Source organism: Balaenoptera physalus (assembly GCF_965194825.1).
Source record: "Balaenoptera physalus genome assembly, chromosome: 18".
Classification (NCBI taxonomy): Eukaryota; Metazoa; Chordata; class Mammalia; order Artiodactyla; family Balaenopteridae; genus Balaenoptera; species Balaenoptera physalus.
In genome coordinates this window covers 74647332-74669814 of record NC_138899.1, presented here as the reverse complement: position 1 = coordinate 74669814, position 22483 = coordinate 74647332, and the positions used below count along the sequence as shown (strand labels likewise).

The following is a 22483-nucleotide window of genomic DNA, read 5'->3' as shown; positions in this document are numbered from 1 at the left end:
GAGGTTAAATGCAGTCAGCCGAAGCGGACTCTTACTGGTTTGTAAGAGCCAATTATTAAATTTTCAGGAATTTTTCTATAAAAAACAGCCATTGATAAAAATTAAATTACACAAACAGAATAAATTATATTAAAAACAAAAGTGGTAATTACTCAAAACTCCGCACTTCTAACTATTTAACTATTACCTATGCACTTAGGGTTACTTAAGTCTACTGTGTCTACACTATAGAATGGCAGGCTACTACCCATCTTATCTTGACTCTGAGTTCAGTGACCTCATGTTGGTAGCTTGAAATCCATCATAGTGAAAGTATTTATACCAGAGAAACCAGCAAATGCTACAAAACAGGGCTTGATTTCTTGTTTTGTTAACTGTCTAGACTTAAAGTAATGGGGAAAATATTACATTTAAAAGTGTGTCATTTCTATAGTTGTTACAATGTAAATAGCACAAAAAATGAAGGAAATAATTTTCCAGTATTTGAAAACCATGATCTGATTCATCAAAGTTGCTCAAGTGATTGATCAATGAGTGAAGTTCCCACATATGTTTCTGTTGTTTCACTTTCATGTGACTCATTAATAAAAACAAAATATCAACCAATATCCTAACAGAACTACATTCCTAATCATCTGTCAACTGCAACCATAGGTTTGCAAGAGTTAAGCAAAAAGCAGCAAAGGCATTCTGTGAGGGTCCATTGGCTCTATAAAGTTTGCACTAAAGAGCACTGTATATTTTATTATTTGTAAATTATATGCCGTACATCCTTTATATCAGTCAGATTTATAATAAATTTGTGTGTAAATATGTACGTGTTTATATACACATACGCTTTTTTTTTCTTCAGAAAACTAGTTATTAAACATTTACCAATACACTGCTGGTGAGACGATCATCATTCATCAAATATACCCTTATAATGTATACACTTTTCTTCAATAAAAAGATTTTTTTTAAAGTCACTGTTCACTTGTATAACCACCGATCAACAGTTCTCAAAAGAATACTCCAACCCAGTTTACAATGTCTCTCCATATCAGACATCCCTACATTTAATCAGAGAAGGAAAATATTCAAAAAATGGCCATTTGTTATAATTCAATGAAATGAAGTCCTTTAAGTTTAATAGCTTTAAATGAAGTCTCTGAAGCTGATTTACCATACTTTAATCTTAATTCTATCTAAAAGCACACACATCTTTAATCATGAGATCATAATGGAAGCACTGCTCATTTCACTAAGAGTTAATTAACCATAAAGCCATAGTCTTATAAATACTTGAGAATCAGAATTTTATTAATTAAATGTATTTTTGGTTTATAATACAAAAACATCTATTCTGCTACCTAATAGTTTACTTTTAGACTATCCTTTTTAAATTAAAAAATGCATTTGCTATTTCTATGTATATTTCTACACTGACTCTAGACTTAGAGAGTAAAATAAAAATAACCATTTTTCTCAGGTACATTCAAATAAGACTCAAAAATATGGCTGTAAAGGTTAATTTATTCATCTGATTCCCTCTCATCAATAACAATCAACTTGAGGCCAGGAGTCACATATTAAAGTTTGCCTTCCTAGTACCTAGAAGTATGACTAACACAAAGTATGCACTTAATAAAGGTACATTAAGTAAATGGCGTAACAAACTGGCCTCATGATGACTCTGTACCTCAAGGGAAAAAACTGTAAGGCTTGAATAACAGATCACTATACACAGTGACTGTTATTTATTGAAAAATAGCATTTTTAAGATTGGACCTAACTTGAAGCCTGTTAGCAGTTTAAAAAAAAAAAAGAAGAAAAAGATTTAATCACTCTCAGAAAGTGAACTGGTACTCTTAAAACAAATAGATATTTGTGATACATTAAAATAAGACAGCAAGCATTTTCAAATAAGAGGCTGCATAGCATAATGGTTAAAAGCTCAGGTTATCAGAGTTCAAATCCTAGTTCCACCACCTACTTGCAGTTGTAACTTCAGTGTCTCAATTTCTTCATACACAGTACAGGGAAAATAACACTGAGTCCACAGGAATTTGTAGGGAGGACTGGTACAGGTTAAGAATGCTCAAGGCAGAGTGAGACCTGTTGCTACTGCTTTTATTACTAGCTGCTTCCTCATACAGCTCACAAGACTAAACTAAGAATCCAAAGATACTGAGAGTCTTAAGCAAAACATGTAATTTCTCCTGTCCTCTCTTTTTTTAACATCTATAAAGTTAAGTGGCTAGAGCAGAAAAGCAGCTTTCAAACTTCTGACCATGACACAAAGTAATACATTCATCTTAGATCATGAGCTAGTGTATACAAATATATAACTAAATTTTTACATACTTATATAACAAATTTTTTTCTCAAAATAATACTGTCCTTATAATGGGCAATGCAGTCTGAATTTTCTAGTCTATTTCATTTTTTTTTTTAAGCTGGTTGCAACACACAAAACTGATTTTAAAAAACCAACAACACTGAGGACCCTTCAGTACTCGATTTCAAATTAGCTTTCAATGGCAATGGACATCTGTCAGTTTCATCTAAACTGCCTCAAACTCTATCACCGCTTCCAGTGAGTTTAAGGACTCCAGTGTTCTAATGAATATCTGAGTGCTTACGATGATCATAACTGAACCAAGCACACCTTTCATATTCTAATGAAGTTTCTATGAGTTTGTTGGTTTTTTTTAACTGTAATCCCTTTTGTTTCCAGAGTGACTCAGAAAGTCTCTTTTATCTTCAAACAACTGTTCTTTTTCTTTTATTAAAGGGCTTATTTTCCAGTGACATTCCGAGTACTTACATGTGAATGAAGAACAACTAAGATTTAGAAAATTATTTGGAACTTTTTAAGTAAAAGACTATTTACAATATCCAGAGAAATTTATCTGACATTCAACAAGTGCTGCCTGGTTGTTTCGTTCTTTGCTTAAGAATCACATTTTAAAATCAACATTTATTTAATTTTTCTGGAATTCTTTTCAAATCCAACCAGACTTTTAATCTAGTTTGGTAGGGATACTACCAATATGAAAAATACTAAAATAAAGAAGAAAAAGATCTGTGATTCACAAAGCTCCATTCCTTACTCTATGACTTTGGTCATAAGATACTTTAGCTCTATCTCAGTTTCTTCATTTGTAAAAATGGGGATAAAATGACTGCCTACTACTTGGGATTATTTCATAAATTATTGTGTAATCACTCCAAATGGTACCTAGCAGGGAAGCATCCAACAAACCATGACCAAGATTCTTCTCTTGTGTTATGTGAAGTTAAGATAAAGACTGAAAGTTCCTTACCTGGTTCTAAAAGTTTACCTAAAAGCTACTAGCAGAGTGATGGGTGGACTTCAGTCACTACTTTATTCTCTAAAATGCAAACCAAGGTTAGCAACACAAAAATGAAGAACAGAGGAAGAAACAAAGATGACATATAAGATACAGATTTTTAAGTATCCATTATGTGGCTTTTGATAATGGGGAGAACCAGTTCAATTTCATCAGCAGGAAAATTTGTTTATATATTAGTACCCCTCATTGATCCCAAAAGGATATGAAATGGAATCACTTACTGTTTTACGACATAATAGCTCGAACAAATTACAAACATAAAAAAATCTAATTCATTTTCAGTGTCCTAGTGAGGTAGAGAGAATATGTCTTTGGCTCTATCTCATGAATAGAGATATTCAGAAAACATCAGTTTTATTCCATTATGGACTAAAAAACCACAAGGTGTAGGAAGTTGGTCTGTGTAGAGTCCTTACCACTGACTGAAATCATATATAGTAAAAATATTCAAATATAGTATGTAATTTTTAAGGATAACCACTTGCTATTAGTTATAAGCTGTATTTTCACAATAAATATCACGGCATAAATGTGATGACATATAGAACCCTTAGCTAGGAAAATAAAACTTCTTTGTGGCAATTCAATAACATCCTCATTCACTTATGACATCAGAAAGGAAACAGGAAATGCTATCACTAAAAATTTATTTTTGTCTTTTCATTAAAATTAAGGCTAAGAGAAATGTCAGGTCATCCTGGCTCCTTACTATGAAAAATTATTTTCAGCACATTTTCCTAAAGTCCATTTTAAGGACAGCACAGAATTTCTACCCAGTATTATGTTTATTCACCAATCAATTTCTCAGGTAAAGTAAATGTACATACTGAACCCTAACCAAAGGAAATTTTCTCATTAAGAAAAAAAATCTTGTTTTGCTCTAAAATTTAAAGATAAATCAAAGTTTAAAAAATTTTAGCAATAGTAAAGCATATCTATCATCTTATTCTGTGAACACTGCAGACACATCAACTTCCTTATAAATCTTTCCCCTACAATTATGTTTTCATTTTAATTCAGAATACTAGTTAAAATATTTTTTAAGTTTTAAAACTTTATTTTGAATATCTCTATAAAAGCTCAGGACTTCCCTGGCGGTCCAGTGGTTAGGACTCTGCACTTCCACTGCAGGGGGCATGGGCTCGATCCCTGGTCGGGGAACTAAAATCTGGCCAAAAAAAAGCTCCATTTTAGAGGGCAGACAGCAGGAGCAAGAACTACAATCCTGCAGCCTGTGGAACAAAAAGCACATTCACAGAAAGATAGACAAAATGAAAAGGCAGAGGGCTATGTACCAGATGAAGGAACAAGATAAAACCTCAGAAAAACAACTAAATGAAGTGGAGATAGGCAACCTTCCAGAAAAAGAATTCAGAATAATGATAGTGAAGATGATCCAGGACCTCGGAAAAAGAATGGAGGCAAAGATCAAGAAGATGCAAGAAATGTTTAACAAAGACCTAGAAGAATTAAAGAACAAGCAAACAGAGATGACCAATACAATAACTGAAATGAAAACTACACTAGAAGGAATCAATAGCAGAATAACTGAGGCAGAAGAACGGATAAGTGACCTGGAAGACAGAATGGTGGAATTCACTGTTGCAGAACAGAATAAAGAAAAAAGAATGAAAAGAAATGAAGACAGCCTAAGAGACCTCTGGGACAACATTAAATGCAACAACGTTCGCATTATAGGGGTCCCAGAAGGAGAAGAGAGAGAGAAAGGACCAGAGAAAATATTTGAAGAGATTAGAGTCGAAAACTTCCCCAACATGGGTAAGGAAATAGCCACCCAAGTCCAGGAAGCACAGCGAGTCCCACACAGGATAAACCCAAGGAGAAACACGCCAAGACACATAGTAATCAAATTGGTAAAAATTAAAGACAAAGAAAAATTATTGAAAGCAGCAAGGGAAAAACGACAAATAACATACAAGGGAACTCCCATAAGGTTAAGAGCTGATTTCTCAGCAGAAAGTCTACAAGCCAGAAGGGAGTGGCATGATATACTTAAAGGGATGAAAGGGAAGAACCTACAACCAAGATTACTCTACCCGGCAAGGATCTCATTCAGATTCGATGGAGAAATCAAAAGCTTTACAGACAAGCAAAGGCTAAGAGAATTCAGCACCACCAAACCAGCTCTACAACAAATGCTAAAGGAACTTCTCAAAGTGGGAAACACAAGAGAAGAAAAGGACCTACAAAAACAAACCCAAAACATTTAAGAAAATGGTCATAGGAACATACATATCGATAATTACCTTAAACGTGAATGGATTAAATGCTCCAACCAAAAGACACAGGCTTGCTGAATGGATACAAAAACAAGATCCATATATATGCTGTCTACAAGAGACCACTTCAGACCTAGGGACACATACAGACTGAAAGTGAGGGGAAGGAAAAAGATATTCCATGAAAATAGAAATCTAAAGAAAGCTGGAGTAGCAATACTCATATCAGATAAAATAGACTTTAAAATAAAGAATGTTACAAAAGACAAGGAAGGACACTACATAATGATCAAGGGATCATTCCAAGAAGAAGATATAACAATTATAAATATGTATGCACCCAACATAGGAGCACCTCAATACATAAGGCAACTGCTAGCAGCTATAAAAGAGGAAATCAACAGTAACACAATCATAGTGGGGAACTTTAACACCTCACTTACACCAATGGACAGATCATCCAAAATGAAAATAAATAAGGAAACAGAAGCTTTAAATGACACAATAGACCAGATAGATTTAATTGATACTTATAGGACATTCCATCCAAAAACAGCAGATTACACTTTCTTCTCAAGTGCGCATGGAACATTCTCCAGGATAGATCACATCTTGGGCCACAAATCAAGCCTCAGTAAATTTAAGAAAACTGAAATCATATCAAGCATCTTTTCTGACCACAACGCTATGAGATTAGAAATGAATTACAGGGAAAAAAATGTAAAAAACACATACACATGGAGGCTAAACAATACGTTCCTAAATAACCAAGAGACCACTTAAGAAATCAAAGAGGAAATCAAAATATACCTAGAGACAAATGACAATGAAAACACGATGATCCAAAACCTATGGGATGCAGCAAAAGCAGTTCTAAGAGGGAAGTTTATAGTCATACAAGCCTACCTCAAGAAACAAGAAAAATCTCAAATAAACAATCTAACCTTACACCTAAAGGAACTAGAGAAAGAAGAACAAACAAAACCCAAAGTTAGCAGAAGGAAAGAAATCATAAAGATCAGAGCAGAAATAAATGAAATAGAAACAAAGAAAACAATAGCAAAGATCAATAAAACTAAAAGCTGGTTCTTTGAGAAGATAAACAAAATTGATAAGCCATTAGCCAGACTCATCAAGAAAAAGAGGGAGAGGACTCAAATCAATAAAATCAGAAATGAAAAAGGAGAAGTTACAACAGACACCGCAGAAATACAAAGCATCCTAAGAGACTACTACAAGCAACCCTATGCCAATAAAATGGACAACCTGGAAGAAATGGACAAATTCTTAGAAAGGTATAACCTTCCAAGACTGAACCAGGAAGAAACAGAAAATATGAACAGACCAATCACAAGTAATGAAATTGAAACTGTGATTAAGAATCTTCCAACAAACAAAAGTCCAGGACCAGATGGCTTCACAGGTGAATTCTATCAAACATTTAGAGAAGAGCTAACACCCATCCTTTTCAAACTCTTCCAAAAAATTGCAGAGGAAGGAACACTCCCAAACTCATTCTACGAGGCCACCATCACCCTGATACCAAAACCAGACAAAGATACTACAAAAAAAGAAAATTACAGACCAATATCACTGATGAATATAGATGCAAAAATCCTCAACAAAATACTAGCAAACAGAATCCAACAACACATTAAAAGGATCATATACCACAATCAAGTGGGATTTATCCCAGGGATGCAAGGGTTCTTCAATATATGCAAATCAATCAATGTGATACACCATATTAACAAATTGAAGAATAAAAACCATATGATCACCTCAATAGATGCAGAAAAAGCTTTTGACAAAATTCAACACCCATTTATGATAAAAACTCTCCAGAAAATGGGCATAGAGGGAACCTACCTCAACATAATAAAGACCATATATGACAAACCCACAGCAAACATCATTCTCAATGGTGAAAAACTGAAAGCATTTCCTCTAAGATCAGGAATGAGACAAGGATGTCCACTCTCACCACTAGTATTCAACATAGTTTTGGAAGTCCTAGCCATGGCAATCAGAGAAGAAAAAGAAATAAAAGGAATACAAATTGGAAAAGAAGAAGTAAAACTGTCAATGTTTGCAGATTACATGATACTATACATAGAGAATCCTAAAAATGCCACCAGAAAACTACTAGAGCTAATCAATGAATTTGGTAAAGTTGCAGGATAAAAAATTAATGCACAAAAATCTCTTGCATTCCTCTACACTAATGATGAAAAATCTGAAAGAGACATTATGGAAACACTCCCATTTACCATTGCAATAAAAAGAATAAAATACCTAGGAATAAACCTACCTAGGGACACAAAAGACCTGTATGCAGAAAACTATAAGACACTGATGAAAGAAATTAAAGATGATACCAACAGATGGAGAGGTATACCATGTTCTTGGATTGGAAGAATCAATATTGTGAAAATGACTATACTACCCAAAGCAATCTACAGATTCAATGCAATCCCTGTCAAATTACCAATGGCATTTTTAACGGAACTAGAACAAATCATCTCAAAATTTGTATGGAGACACAAAAGACCCCGAATAGCCAAAGCAGTCTTGAGGGAAGAAAACGGAGCTGGAGGAATCAGACTCCCTGACTTCAGACTACTATACTACAAAGCTATAGTAATCAAGACAATATGGTACTGGCACAAAAACAGAAACAGAGATCAATGCAACAAGATAAAAAGCCCAGAGATAAACCCACACACCTATGGTCAACTAATCTATGACAAAGGAGGCAAAGATATACAATGGAGAAAAGACAGTCTCTTCAATAAGTGGTGCTGGGAAAACTGGATAGCTACATGTAAAAGAATGAAATTAGAACACTCCCTAACACCATACACAAAAATAAACTCAAAATGGATTTGAGACCTAAATGTAAGACCGGACACTATAAAACTCTTAGAGGAAAACATAGGAAGAACACTCTTTGACATAAATCACAGCAAGATCTTTTTTGATCTACCTCCTAGAGTAATGGAAATAAAAACAAAAATAAACAAATGGGACCTAATGAAACTTAAAAGCTTTTGCTCAGCAAAGTAAACCATAAACAAGATGAAAAGACAACCCTCAGAATGGGAGAAAATATTCGCAAACAAATCAACAGACAAAGGATTAATCTCCAAATTATATAAACAGCTCATGCAGCTCAATATTAAAGAAACAAACAACCCAATCCAAAAATGGGCAGAAGACCTAAATAGACATTTCTCCAAAGAAGACATACAGATGGCCAAGAAGCACATGAAAAGCTGCTCAACATCACTAATTATTAGAGAAATGCAAATCAAAACTACCATGAGGTATCACCTCACACCAGTTAGAATGGGCATCATCAGAAAATCTACAAACAACAAATGCTGGAGAGGGTGTGGAGAAAAGGGAACCCTCTTGCACTGTTGGTGGGAATGTAAATTGATACAGCCACTATGGAGAACAATATGGAGGTTCCTTAAAAAACTAAAAATAGAATTACCATATGATCCAGCAATCCCACTACTGGGCATATACCCAGAGATAACCAAAATTCAAAAGGACACATGTACCCCAATGTTCATTGCAGCACTATTTACAATAGCCAGTACATGGAACAACCTAAATGTCCAATGACAGATGAATGGATAAAGAAGATGTGGTACATATATACAATGGAATATTACTCAGCCATAAAAAGGAATGAAATTAGGTCATTTGTTGAGACGTGGATGGATCTAGAGACTGTCATACAGAGTGAAGTAAGTCAGAAAGAGAAAAACAAATATCGTATATTAACGCATGTATGTGGAACCTAGAAAAATGGTACACATGAACCGGTTTGCAGGGCAGAAGTTGAGACACAGATGTAGAGAACAAACGTATGGACACCAAGGGGGGAAAACTGCAGGGGGGGGTGGGAAAAAAAAAAATTCAAACTACCTCCTCCTCATCCTCTTCTAAGTAAATGTGGACTACTATTTAAGATTCAAAATTATTTCCTATTTAATTTTGTCATTTTTTATCTTTAATTATTAGAATTGTGATGATATTTAATACAATTTTGAAATTCAAAAAAAGAAAAAAAGCTCCATTTTACTTAAAATTTCTGTGTGTGTGTATTAAGAAATATATGCACCTCTGAGGTTACTGACATTGCAGAATGGCCTTCAAAATGCAAAGACTGCATAGGTTTTTGATTCAAAGTTTTTAAAAAAATCTCTTCCATGTCAAAACCAGGGTCCTCTGAAAAGCCCACTAGAAGTATAATAAGCAACAAATGTCACAGGCTTAAAGTGAGTGGGTTACAAAGAGGTAGTCTTGCCTTGTCATCTCTCCCTCTTGCTCTACAATCCTTGTCCCTACTTGTAGAGGGTTTTTCACTCTTTGATATAGGATGTGCTCGGCCTACAGGTCCCCGGGCTCCTCCTCCTGGCATTTCTTTCCTCAGAGGTCTTACTTCTCGATTGGGACGCCTTATCTGAGGTGGAGGTCTGACAAAAAAATAAATACATAAAATTAAAATTAATCAAAGGCAAAAGTATTTCAATACTACCTTAGTCAATAAAACTATTAAATCAATAAGCCCGTAAGGTCAATTTTTCCCCCTTTTGCCAATTCATGGCCACAACTATTAGGTCAGTTTTTAAAGTGCTTTTCTGTAAAGTACACTGGTTGATACAAACATTAAATACATATAAATGACACATACAGCAATTATTTTGTCAAAAATAACATTCACCAATAGAGGGCAATACAGACTATTCCCATCTAATAATCTTAATAGTGTAACAGAAAATCAATTCCTTTATTCATTACTGTCCTAAGCCAAATAAGTAACTTTAAAAAAAAATTATTAAAAGCTGAAAGGACAGTAATTCAAAATATATTTATTTGCATAGCTTACTAGTTTATCCCTTACAACCAAAATGATTTTCTCTGCTTCCATGTTGGAAAAACCATTTCATTCATCAAATTACAAACAGCAGGGCTTAATGAAATCTTCTTAATTTATGTGCAAAGTTTATGTGTAAAAATATTACTCATGCTTTGAGGGTGTCAAAAATCACAGGATCATTCAAATTATACAGGCCCCCAAATGTGAATCAAGAATTTTGATAACTATATGTGGCAAAGGATGTTAATTCTATTTATGGTGGTGATCATTTCGCAATATACACAAATATTGAATCATTATGTTGTACAGCTGAAACCAATGTAATATATGTCAATTATACAGCAATTTTAAAAAAGAATTTTGATAAATACATAAATATAACTATGCTTACAAAGTGGCATATTTTGTCTCATGTAATGTGAAACATGTCTTCTTCAAATAGTGAAATCATGGGGCTTCTCAGAACAGTATTTATTTGCCTCTCTCTGGGTGCTGGGGGAGACTCCATCACTTTGTGTCTAAGCTCTTAGTTCTTCTTCCCTGAACTGTCTCTGCCTCTGTTTTCCTACCTTCGCTCTCTTTACAGCTCTGCCTGTATTTGCAGCCCTTCACATCCCATACGTGTGTTCCTTTTCCACCCATGTGCCAAAATCTATTCTTATCCCTTTTCCAGCTTCATGCTTTTAATTCATCTAATTCATCACGGAGTTTCTCTTCCTGGTATCAGAAAAGGTTTCACATGTGTATAACTCAATGAACTCAGCAAAACAGGGAAATGGATGAAAAGCCAGGAAGGTTGAAAACTCAACCTAACTAAAAAATAGTTAACATATTGCAGCATCTTCAGACTACTGGAATTAGACCGCTACATGAAAGTGCTGAGGATGAGAGAGGCTGGTGAAAAGTGTATGTCTTTCTACTAGGTTACCATCCACTGACATCGGAATCCTTGGAGTCCAATCCAGTTACACAGTTATTTACTGAACACCCACACCTGTTAGGAGGTATATATCCTCTACTGTGCTAGGCCCTAGGAGGAGACAAAGATGAACAAGCAATCTTGAGGGGAAAGAAATCCACAGGAAAGGAACTTGAAAATCGTGTATAGTGAAATAGTTATAAGGCATTCTCAAATTTAAAGGTATTATTATGTTTTTGGTTCTAGCGCATTCTTAGTCTTAAGTATTCTGTCAATAAGGTAAAAATGTAATGAGACTGGTAAAGAATAAAAAACTAAAAATGTTATGTTGCTCTACTCCTAGTATTTCATTGCAACCATTGTTTTTTGAATGAATTTCTGTTTTCTTTTGATGAAGAGGTGTGCAGTAGTAGAGCAGAACTTTACTGTTTTATATATATATATAATATCTGTATGTATGTATGTATGTGTAATGTCTTTCCTGAATCGGATTCCTGGCCAAAGACAATAAAAAGCGACTGACAATCTCTTCCACACAGAACACACGTCAAGTCTGCCCTTCTGTTAGCAGCTGCGCCTGCTATTTAAATAGTCTGTCATTGTTTGTGGTCCTGCTTTCTGGAGGCACAGCCAGCCCGAAGCTTTGGCTCACAAACAGCAAGCCCATCCTTTACAGCTGCGCGCCAGGCTGCCCGGTGGCCTCGCTGAGGAGGGGTGAATTGTAGGGACCCTTGAAACACTTCTTCTGCCTCCTCAGCTTGTGCTCTCCCACCTCAGCTTGCTATTTAGCGCCCACCGAGGAGTCCTGCACACACATCCAGTTCAGTAAAGCTGTGCTGCGAGAATTATGTCAACGCTCATACACAGGCTGCACTCCAAGTGTTTGCTGCTGCTGACCTTGTCCTGCCCCTCAATATTCTGACGGGCTCATAAACGGTCTGAATGAAACTGCTCAAGAGGCCAGATGTGGCATTTGTGGCAAGTCCCACGTCTCACAGAAAGTGTGCCTGTGCTTTGCAGGTCTTCAGTTCCGTCTCACTGCAGTTTGGTATTACATTCGAAACAGACTCTGTCAGCTTCCCAAAGGACATCCTTGACTCTGTTCTGTACTTCTTCCTCCATTAGGGCATCACTGCCCAATGGCATGCTTCAGTTTAAGGACTCAGTGACAGCTTCCAGGCTGTAAAAAGTAAGTCTCAGGGCTTCTTTACTGGCCTCTTTTGAAAAAGAGACTGTATTAGTAGGGTTGCACAGCACCGTCAGCCTCTGCCCCAATGGGCAAACACAGGCTGACACCCTGCTAGCTTACAGCATTCCAAATACAGAGAATGACTGGAAACCTGCAGATAAAAGAGTAGCATGTCTACACTGAGCTCAGTTCTCCTATTGGAGGATATTTCCCCGCAGGAATGGGAAGAAAGATGCCTTACCCATTCACATGCAAATAAGCCTGACTTCCTCCAAAAGCCAATACTCCCTTTCTAAACCATATTAAATATCAATATGATATGTAAATGTTCTTACAGCACTGCTTGTAATAGTAAACACATGGAAGCAACCCAAAGGTCCAGTATCAGAATAGATGCATAAATTATTATACGTTCACATAATGGGATACTATATTCACGTGAACATGAATTACAGCCACATGCAATAATAATAGATCAAACTCAGGACCACAATGTTGAGTGAAAAAGTAAGTTCAAAGAACACATACAGTATGATTCTAAGCAAAACACGATACTGTGTGGAGATTAAAATGTATGTGGTAAAAGTATAAAGAAAGGCAAAGGAATGATAGACCCCAAATCCAGGAGAGTGGCTAACTCTGAAAGAGGAGGGAAGGGAACAGGATGCAGAGGAGCCCACAGGGGGCCTTCAAGGTAACGCTAATGTTCTTTTTCTTAAACTCCATGGTGGGTACATAGATCCTACTGTATTATAACTCCTTATTCCTTACATAAATTTTATTATTCATATTACCTACTTGGTAGTTAATAAACTTTAAATATGATGAATATAACAACACCACTAATTAAATTATTTGAGCACCTAAAAAAATGAAATTATAGGGTTGCTACAAAGCTTTTGGCATGTTCTAGAAACACACATGTGGTAGTGATGTGGGCTCAGAGTACACATCCTCAGTTGAACCTACTGTATTTCTGCCTGGCAAATCTCCATAAAAGATTGTGCAACAGAAACAGAACTGTCTGTCAGACAGCACCACTCATCCAGGATTCCAGAAGTCAAAGGGAAAGAGACGTCTTCTGAAGATGCCTTCATTCCACACCATATTTAGAAACAGGGTCAAAGATACTATCACAATTTTCTCCAATTGCTATACAGGCACCTTCTTAAGATTCCCATCTATTCAGCTCTTTCTGTTTCTTCTAGCTTTCTGTTTCATGATTATTCTAAATTCTTTGGTTATATCTGTTTGTTCATACATTGTTAGAATTCTAGTATAAGAATAAGAAATTTAGAACAGGTCTTATATATGCACAAGAACATAAACCAAATTACTGAAACTTCTGGAAAAGGAAGAAAAATAATCTTACTTTGCTATGACATTAATCTATATGAATTAAACAGGAAAACATACCTCTCCATAGCTAATGAAAAAAAACACGAGTTCCAAGTAGTTCATACTGATATTTTTACTATAAGGACTTGGAGTCAATATATGAGACTTTGAGTCCAAGAGAAATTATTTGGTAAGAAATCAGGAGGCAAGAAAACAAAGCTTAAACAGAAATTAGAGGACTTATTTTAAATTAATGATTAAGAATTTTAATGTCCACTCTCATCAAATATATGACTGCTATTTTTTCAAATCAGAAAATATATGTTTATCTAATAAGCACAGGAACTATACTGGCTGTTGACATAAAAACGTTGCAAACACTATTCCTCCCTTCACAGAAGAACAGCATGGTGATCCGGAGTCAGCATTAGTTTTAGAATCCTAAACCCTGGGTGCCTTCCTACTCCCAGGTCCACCAATTACTGATTATATGAGCGTATCACTTAACATCTACAAGCCTCATATTCTTCCTCTGTAAATGGGGATGATTAATACTTAACAGAATTTTTAAAATCTATTTTTCATTGAGGTATACCATATATTCAGTAAAATGTACATATATTAGGTATACAACTCAATAAATTTTGGTACTGTATAACCACCAGTAGAACAAAGAGCATTTCCCAATACCCCAGAAAGTTTTTTTCATGGTCTCTGTTAGTAAATATCAGCTGGTAAAGGTAACCACTATTTTGACCTTACTATCATAGATTAGGTTTGCCTGTTCTAGTTTCATAAAATGGAATCCTATAGTACATACTCTTTCAACATTACCTGTGAAATTCATCCATGTTCCTGTATATAGCCGTTTATCTTTCTTCACTGCTGTGGAGTATTCTATTGCATAAATATACAACTTATCAATTCTGTGAATGCACACCTGAGCTGTTTTCTGTTTGAGGTTTATTATTAAAGCCTCTATGAATATGGGAATTATCCTCATGGTAAACAGAAGCATTCATTTCTTTGGGATCTGTACCCAGGAGTAGAATAGCTGCATCATAAAGTGTACATAAGGTTAGCTTTAGTAAATATAGCCAACGGTTTTCCAGAGTAGTGATGTCATTCTACACTCCCATCAGCCATGTACGAGAGTGCCAGATGTCCCACCCTAGTCATTCTGGGGGGGGGGGGTGTAATGGTGTCTCACTGTGGTTCTACCTTGCCTTTCTTGAATGGCTACAGATGTTAAACACCTTTTCAACAAGATGCTTATTAGCCATGTGAATATCTTCTTTTGTATAGTATCTGTTCCAGTCTTTAGTCCATTTTTTTTTCAACTGGGTTGCCTGACTTTTTCTTATTGATTTATTGATCATTGTTCTTTATATATTCTGGATACAAGTCCTTTGTCATACATATGCATTGCAAACATCTTCTACCAGTATATGGCTTGCATTTTTTTTTACTGCCTTTCTACCAGTATATGGCTTGTCTTAATGGTGTATCTCTGGATGAAAAGAAGTTCATAATTTTAGAATTCTGACTTATTGATCTTTTATCTTTAATGCTTTATTGTCCTGTTTAATAAATCTTTGCTACCCCAAGAAGATGATAATATCCCTTCCATGTTTTCTTCTGGAAGTTTTATTTTATTACCTTTTTACATTTTAGGTGGTTATCTATTTCAAATTAGTTTTTCTATATGATGTGAGGTAAGGGGCCAAGATTTTCCTCACCACATGGACATTCAATTAACCCAGAAGCACTTACTGACAAGACCCACCTTTCCCTACTGAATTGCAGTGGTGCCTCTTCATAAATCAAGTGACTCCATAGAATTTAACCTTTAATAAGTTCTAGCTCTAAAAAGAACTTTAGAAATTTTAGTTATTTGCTATCAGAAAATTATAAACAAATATTTTAGTATGATATACTCCAGAGTCTGTTCAAAATATTAATTTTTCAACAAATATCTGAACTTTTGATGAATGCAAGATACTATGCTACATAATATAAAGGGCTTTTTGTATACTGGGTTAAGTCGTCCCTCACTATCTAACAAGCAAATCAATCACACTCAGAAACACATGGAGTACTACAAGCCATGCCGATACGAGTTGTTTTATATCCTCAAGGCTACTTTTTGTGCAAAAAATCTCTTCAAAGGTTTACTTTGATTTTTTAAATGTTCAATTTATTAAAGTTAAAACTGCAAAAATTCAGTTAGTCCTTAAAGCTTTTAGATTCACTTACACATCTTTTTCTGTGTACAAGAGTAGCAGATTTTAGGAGTCACTTAAGAGGCTTTTGAATAATGCTTGATGCCATTTACAAACCTGGCTAATTAAATGCCACTAAAATTTTTAACATATGTTTATAAATGTAATATATTTTATTTCCTTCTTAGTTCTTCAATTGTCTTACTTAACAAAGCATAACTTACATATAAATACTTTCATAAACTTAGTAAGTTAAACTTATAAATGAGGTAAGCCTAATTTCTTCTAAATGTTCCCCAAAAGTACTTAACATAAGTTTTCATGTAAAATCACAGATCTAAATTATTCCATACTACACTTAAAATTGGAATTGCATGCTTATCACCCTCATTAGCCACATTGTCTTAAATTACAAGTACATAAAAATAATAAATAAATATGTACATATCCCTTAACAAAAAATACTACTATTACAGTTTTGAGTCTCTTAGACATTTCTATTCTTAATTCTAAATGTCACTGGAGTTGAAAGATGCTTACCCACTACAGAAGACAACTATCCAAGTTAACCAAGGTAATATTTAGCCAAAAATTTCAGCTGGCATGAGATCTGGAGCTGCAGACATACTTCTCACACCAAATATTATACAGTCCCATTTAATATCACGGGGGCTGCCCTCTTAGCATTTTGATGTTACCCACAACTAGGTATTTCAGCAAGAACAGGGGTGAGAGTCTTGTCAGAGACTCTGATGGGACATACTAATCCTTATTTAAAGTTGCTAAGCTAGTCATTCTATCACTTCTAAGGTAGGGGAAGGGGACGATAACATTACTAATTATTTCGTCTAATGGTAGAATGCCACTACTCCCAGGCAGGCTGATTATTTAATTTTACCTTGCTCTTCTTTGGTTCTAAAGATAGGCCCTTGCCTTTTCCATTTAACTCTAAAGACCTCTGAACTTGAAAAACTTAAAATATTTAATTTATCTTATGTCTAACTCTAAAGATCTTAAAACTAGATGGACAGTGGCATTCTTTCAGAATATAGGGACTACACAACTTTTACAGATTATATTAAAATACTATCATTGAACTTTAAATATCTCATAGTTCTTTGTCTAGTTTATAGTCAAGTTCTGAAAATATTCTACTGATTTTCAAAAGACTGGAATACAAAAAAATATGATATAGTCCATGCATTCAAGAAGCTTATAGTTTAGCTAAAAATATATACATATTTTATGTATTATATTGGACATCCCTTTCTATCCACATATAAATCCTGCAACTAAAGCCTCGCTGAAGAAGAGTTCCCAACTAAACTATAAATAAAAGTCCTCAAAAATAACAAACTGGAGGATAAGACCCTCAAGAACTTATGATAAATATATAGATACAGTTTCTCTCTAATGAACTGAATTTTCTACCTTTCAGTTTTCTTTTCTGTAACATTTAAAAAAAAAATTCTGGATAAAATGTAACAAATATCCTGTTTATACACAGGTGATCTTACCAGAAGATAAGAGAAATACCTAACAGCCAAAAAATAAATAAAATACAGCTGACGGCATGGCAGTCCTTGAGGGTTTCCAGGTCTCAGCCACCTAAGGGCTTGAGATTTAATGAGCACAAAGTGAGGCCTGAGCCAAGGCCTGAGGCCTACAAATGTCAAAGCTGGACTGAGACGGGCAAGTGAAGCCAGGACTCTCAAACGGCACACTTTAAGCATGCACATGGAAGAAACAAGTCCGTCTGTCCATCTGAGCCTATGCTCTATATGTGTGGAGTAAGGTACAAGGCTCCCCTAGAAACAGTAACCAGGGCCTCCACTCATGTGATTTGGGATGTAGTTTTATACTCCCTTAAGTGAAGAAATTTACCTAAAAGTGGTCCAGGCAGGTGACATCCTGAAGGCACCTGGCTGAACCCAACACAGACCCTCTGAGGAGTGACATCCCCCTAAACAAGCCACACGTTAGAATGACTCAAACCTTGAAGGGACATTCTCAACTCTACCACAAACAAGAGCCATCAGAAATAACCAAAAAGATAAGGCTCCAAATAACTTCTGATAATAGAACTATCAGTTATGAACTATAAAAATGAATGTTTAAAATGGTTAAAAGCATAAAAAAGAATTTGAAACAAAAGAAACACAAGTCTTAAGTAGGGTTAAATAAAAATAAATCCATATTCAGATAATCTGTAGTGAAACTATTTAACACCAAGACAAAAAATAAAATCATAAAAACAATGAGAGAGAAAAGAGAAGTTATCTACGAACGACAATTAGACTGCGCATGCAAAGCAGAAGGCACGGTCCTCCTGTCACTAATGTCATCTGCAAAGCATAGAGAGAGTGGGGCTGGATATGAGGAGCTGAAGTGAATATGGAACGAGCAGGGGGACAGCACTAGGGAACAAGAGGAGGAGATGAGAGAAGAAGGGGCCACAGTTAGAAAAAAAAAAAAAGAGGAAGGAAAATACAGTGTAACAGAAGCCAAAAGAAGAGGAGCATTCCAAAGAAGAAAGATGGTAAATACTATCAACTGTTACAAAAGTTAAATACCTTAACTCTTGAGAATTTGGCATTCCATTTTAAATTAGGAAGTGGTCTTCAAGAAGTCAGTCCCATACTGCAATGAATAGAGATCCAGGATTTCTACTCATTAAGGAAAGAGAAGCAGTGAAAGGCAACACAGGGAGAGTACACATCACAGCAGTTTGCCAGAGGAAAGAAGAAGGGAGAAAACAGTGGTAAAGCGCAGCAAGGCAAAGATTTCTTTCAAGAAAAACAAAACTGATGTGTTATGATTTCATTCTGACTTACCACTATCTTGTTCCCATTCCTTAGTTTATCTCTAATGAATTAAAATTTCTATCTTTCAGTTGTCTTTTCTGTAACATAAAAAAAAACGATAGAAATACCAAGTTTTTAGGCACTCATTGTAATAAATACCTAGAATTCCAAAATAAAGATTTCAAATGAATGACTACTGAGTTCTACAAAATAAGACAAATGCTTCCTAGAAAACTTACATAAAAGAAATAAAATAGCCAAATGGAATGGATGTCCCCTCTTGGGACACTTTAGGTGAGAATTTAAACCCTGGAAAACACCTGCACCCCTGCCGTCACTCTCAGATGATCTTGCTTGCTCTTCTTCCCTCATCGAAATAATCAGGAGAGAACTTCCACAAGCGCTCACCTCCGCATCTGCCCACTTCTCTGCGTCCACAGCCTTTCTAACTAACTGCCTTCCCTCCGGCTACTCTGAATCAGCTATCCTGCCCCGCTCCAGCTGTACACTGGATTCTGCCTCCTCTTGCCTACTCAGGGACATCGCTCCAGTAGTGCCTCTTTCTCCCAGGCATTGTCAATCTTCCCCTTTCTGCTGCAGCATTCTCATCAGCATACAAAAGTCTCTGAAACAACAACAAATTTTGATTCCACTTCCCCAACTACCACTCAACTTCTATGCTCCCCTCTTCAACAAGACTCGCTGAAAGAACTGTACGCGTTCATTGTTTTCAATTCCTCTCTCCCCATTATCTGAACCCACTCCATTATTCTCCACCATTCCACCCAAACCACGCATCACGGTCACCAGTGAGCTCCATGTTGCTAAATCCAATCCAATTCTCAATCCTTATCTTACTTAACCTACATGCAGCATTTGATAAAGTTGCTTAGAATCTTTAAGCTTCAATTTCTTCTAAAAAAAAATAGGGATGATATTAATAGTACCTATTTTAGAGGGTGGTTGTGAAGATTAAGAAAAAAGCCATGTAGAGAGTTTATTAGCATAGTACCTGGTTCACACTTAAAAACTCAATAAATGTCAATGATTATTGGTTAATCAGCACTGCTACCTAATTCTTCCCATAGTCTAAATATAGAGTCGATCCCACACTCCAGAAACAGAACTGTGGAAGAGAATATGACTCCAGAATGGTTAGAAATGAGTATAATCTCAACCTGCCAATCATACTCAGCAATAACCTACTCTACCATATGAAGAATGACCTTAAAATTTCTTTCTTAAAATTCCATACTTGCTGATGATTCCTAAGTAACTGCTACTAATCCCAATCTCTCTTAAACTCTGGTTCTCATTTCCAATTCCTATTCAACAGCTTCATCTAGACATTTAATTACCTGCTCCAATTCTCTCATTCTCTTATCTCATTAATCACCAAATCCAGTCCATTCTACCTCAGTAATGGCTCTCACACCCATTTTACAAGACTGTAAGCTCAGGAAGGCAGGGACTGTGTCTGTTTCTGCATCCCACCGTAACCCCACCATAGTACTGGCACCCAGCATAGTACTTGGTATACAATAGGTGCCAGCATCCTAGGTGAAGCTTTCCAGAATGTCTGGGTTATTCTTCTGATGGTTTCTTGAGGCCAAGGTCTGTGCTGTTTTTTTAAATCACCTTTATACTTTCCACAGGGCCAAAAAATAAAGTTGAGTATATGATGAATGCTCATAAAATATACGCTGGATAGAGCAAAAGTAGTGTTTTTCTTCCTAAGACTTGAAAACAATTTTACAAAACAATCTCATCATGATGTACATTTTACAGAGGTGAAAAATGAGGCACAGAGAAGTGAAATTAACTTGGAGGACCACTCAATTAGTGGTGGAACTGATACAAAAGCTTGCTCTCCTACCTCCCAATCCCAGGAAAATTTCCCAGAGCCTGGGCGAGATACCAGTAAGGATGAGACGGCAGTTTACTATCTATCGGTACTTGACCTTGGCTTTAACTGATCTTTTTCCAGTGCAAACTAGGATTTAATATGCGAGCAGTTACTTAATCTATTAGGGTACCCAAAGAAAACATAAAGCAACAATTTTAATACCAAGTCAACAAGAATTTCCTCTTTGCTGAAATGCTACAGAATAGCACAAATTTGATAAAAATCAATCATCCTATCTATCTGTATACAGAAACACTCTATGCCATTTCCCTTGGTTCCAGATGAAATAACGTTAGAGAGCCTATCAGAGTTCTCTTTTTCAACCTGTATGGAATAAGCCAAATGATTATTTTCAGGCTTGTGTATCCTGTTGCTACTGCCATATCTCCCAAAAGATGTAACTTTAAAAGACCTAACACATTTACTTTTTAAGTTGAATAAAGAATACTTTATTGAATATAATCTATGTCAAATACTGTTCTAATGCAGAAAATCTTAGCTTCATGGCCTCAGGTCTCACCAGGAGAGATCATTTTTAAATGGCCTCATTAAAGAGAATGTGCTTAATAAACTTACATGGAAAATATTATAAAATAATTTAATTAATACATATCTTGTATTAAGGTATCTCCTTTTAACTTAGGACACTAAGAATGATCTGGTGGCTTCATCTCTATGGAGTTTAATTCTCATATTGCCAGAACCTCCCATTATAATCCTACTTTTGTAGCTCAATTTCCTCATACTTAAGGCAATAAATCTAATTCACTTTAAAAGGTTGTTCTGATTTATCCAAGCAGCTGCCGGTAAACAGGATCATGATTAAACCCAGAGGACACATGACATATAAGGTATAACTTCGAACAATGTGGCAAACCACCACCGAAAACCACCAGTGGTAATGGACATTACCTCACTGTGCCATAACAGGGAGAGAGGAGAAGTTTTGTGTTAAAGTCCATGAGGTGAAAAGGACAGACCCACAAGCAGGGCTACCAAATTAGTGGCTAACAATAAACCCAACAGATGCGTCCCGGAAACATTTTGTACAAAACAAGGTAAATTATACTTTCCGACTGGCCTACACTGCAATTTCAGTGTGGTATTCTCAAAGAGAAATTTTTTAAATTACATTATTTATTTCATCGAGCATTTTCAGCTTCTTTATTCTCCTACCACCTCTAGTAAGAATTTAATCAAGTGGTTAATAGAACTATATATATTAGGATATATAGATAAATATCAAAATAGACCCACAGATACTACCAAGTATGTGCAGCAAAGTAACATGGCAGAGTGGATATAAATAAGACTCCTGAAGTGAGGAGATCTGGGTTCAAATCCTGGCTCTACCACTTTCTTGTTCAGATGACTTTGGGAAAATAACAAACTTTGTAAGCTTCAATTTCCTCAGCTGTAAATGACAGCTTCATATGATGTATTCATAACAATAGATCAGCAATAGTAATATGGGTACACAATACAAGTAGCTACTTCAGAGGATCACTGTAGGTTTAAATAAGATAGTGCTTGTAAAACATAAATTGACCGATAACTAGTTATCATGCTTTTCCTAAAAATGACTGCCCACTTCATGAGACTTGAACATTTA

The 22483-nt window shown here is 35.6% G+C and overlaps 1 protein-coding gene and 1 long non-coding RNA gene across 12 annotated transcripts in view; one reads left to right on the top strand and one right to left on the bottom strand.

Moving 5' to 3' along the window:
• LOC309647882 overlaps positions 1-22483 on the top strand; it is a 655782-nt gene that overhangs the window by 475111 nt on the left and 158188 nt on the right. The window lies entirely within an intron of this gene.
• KATNAL1 (katanin catalytic subunit A1 like 1) overlaps positions 1-22483 on the bottom strand; it is a 209466-nt gene that overhangs the window by 141761 nt on the left and 45222 nt on the right. For all 11 annotated transcript variants that reach the window (XR_014256318.1, XR_014256319.1, XM_082435678.1 and 8 more), the window contains one exon: positions 9921-10089. Coding sequence is in view for 9 of the 11 variants with exons in the window: in XM_082435678.1 (XP_082291804.1) it covers positions 9921-10089 (169 nt within the window). In the remaining 2 variants the exon portion in view is untranslated. The remainder of the gene's footprint in view (positions 1-9920; positions 10090-22483) is intronic.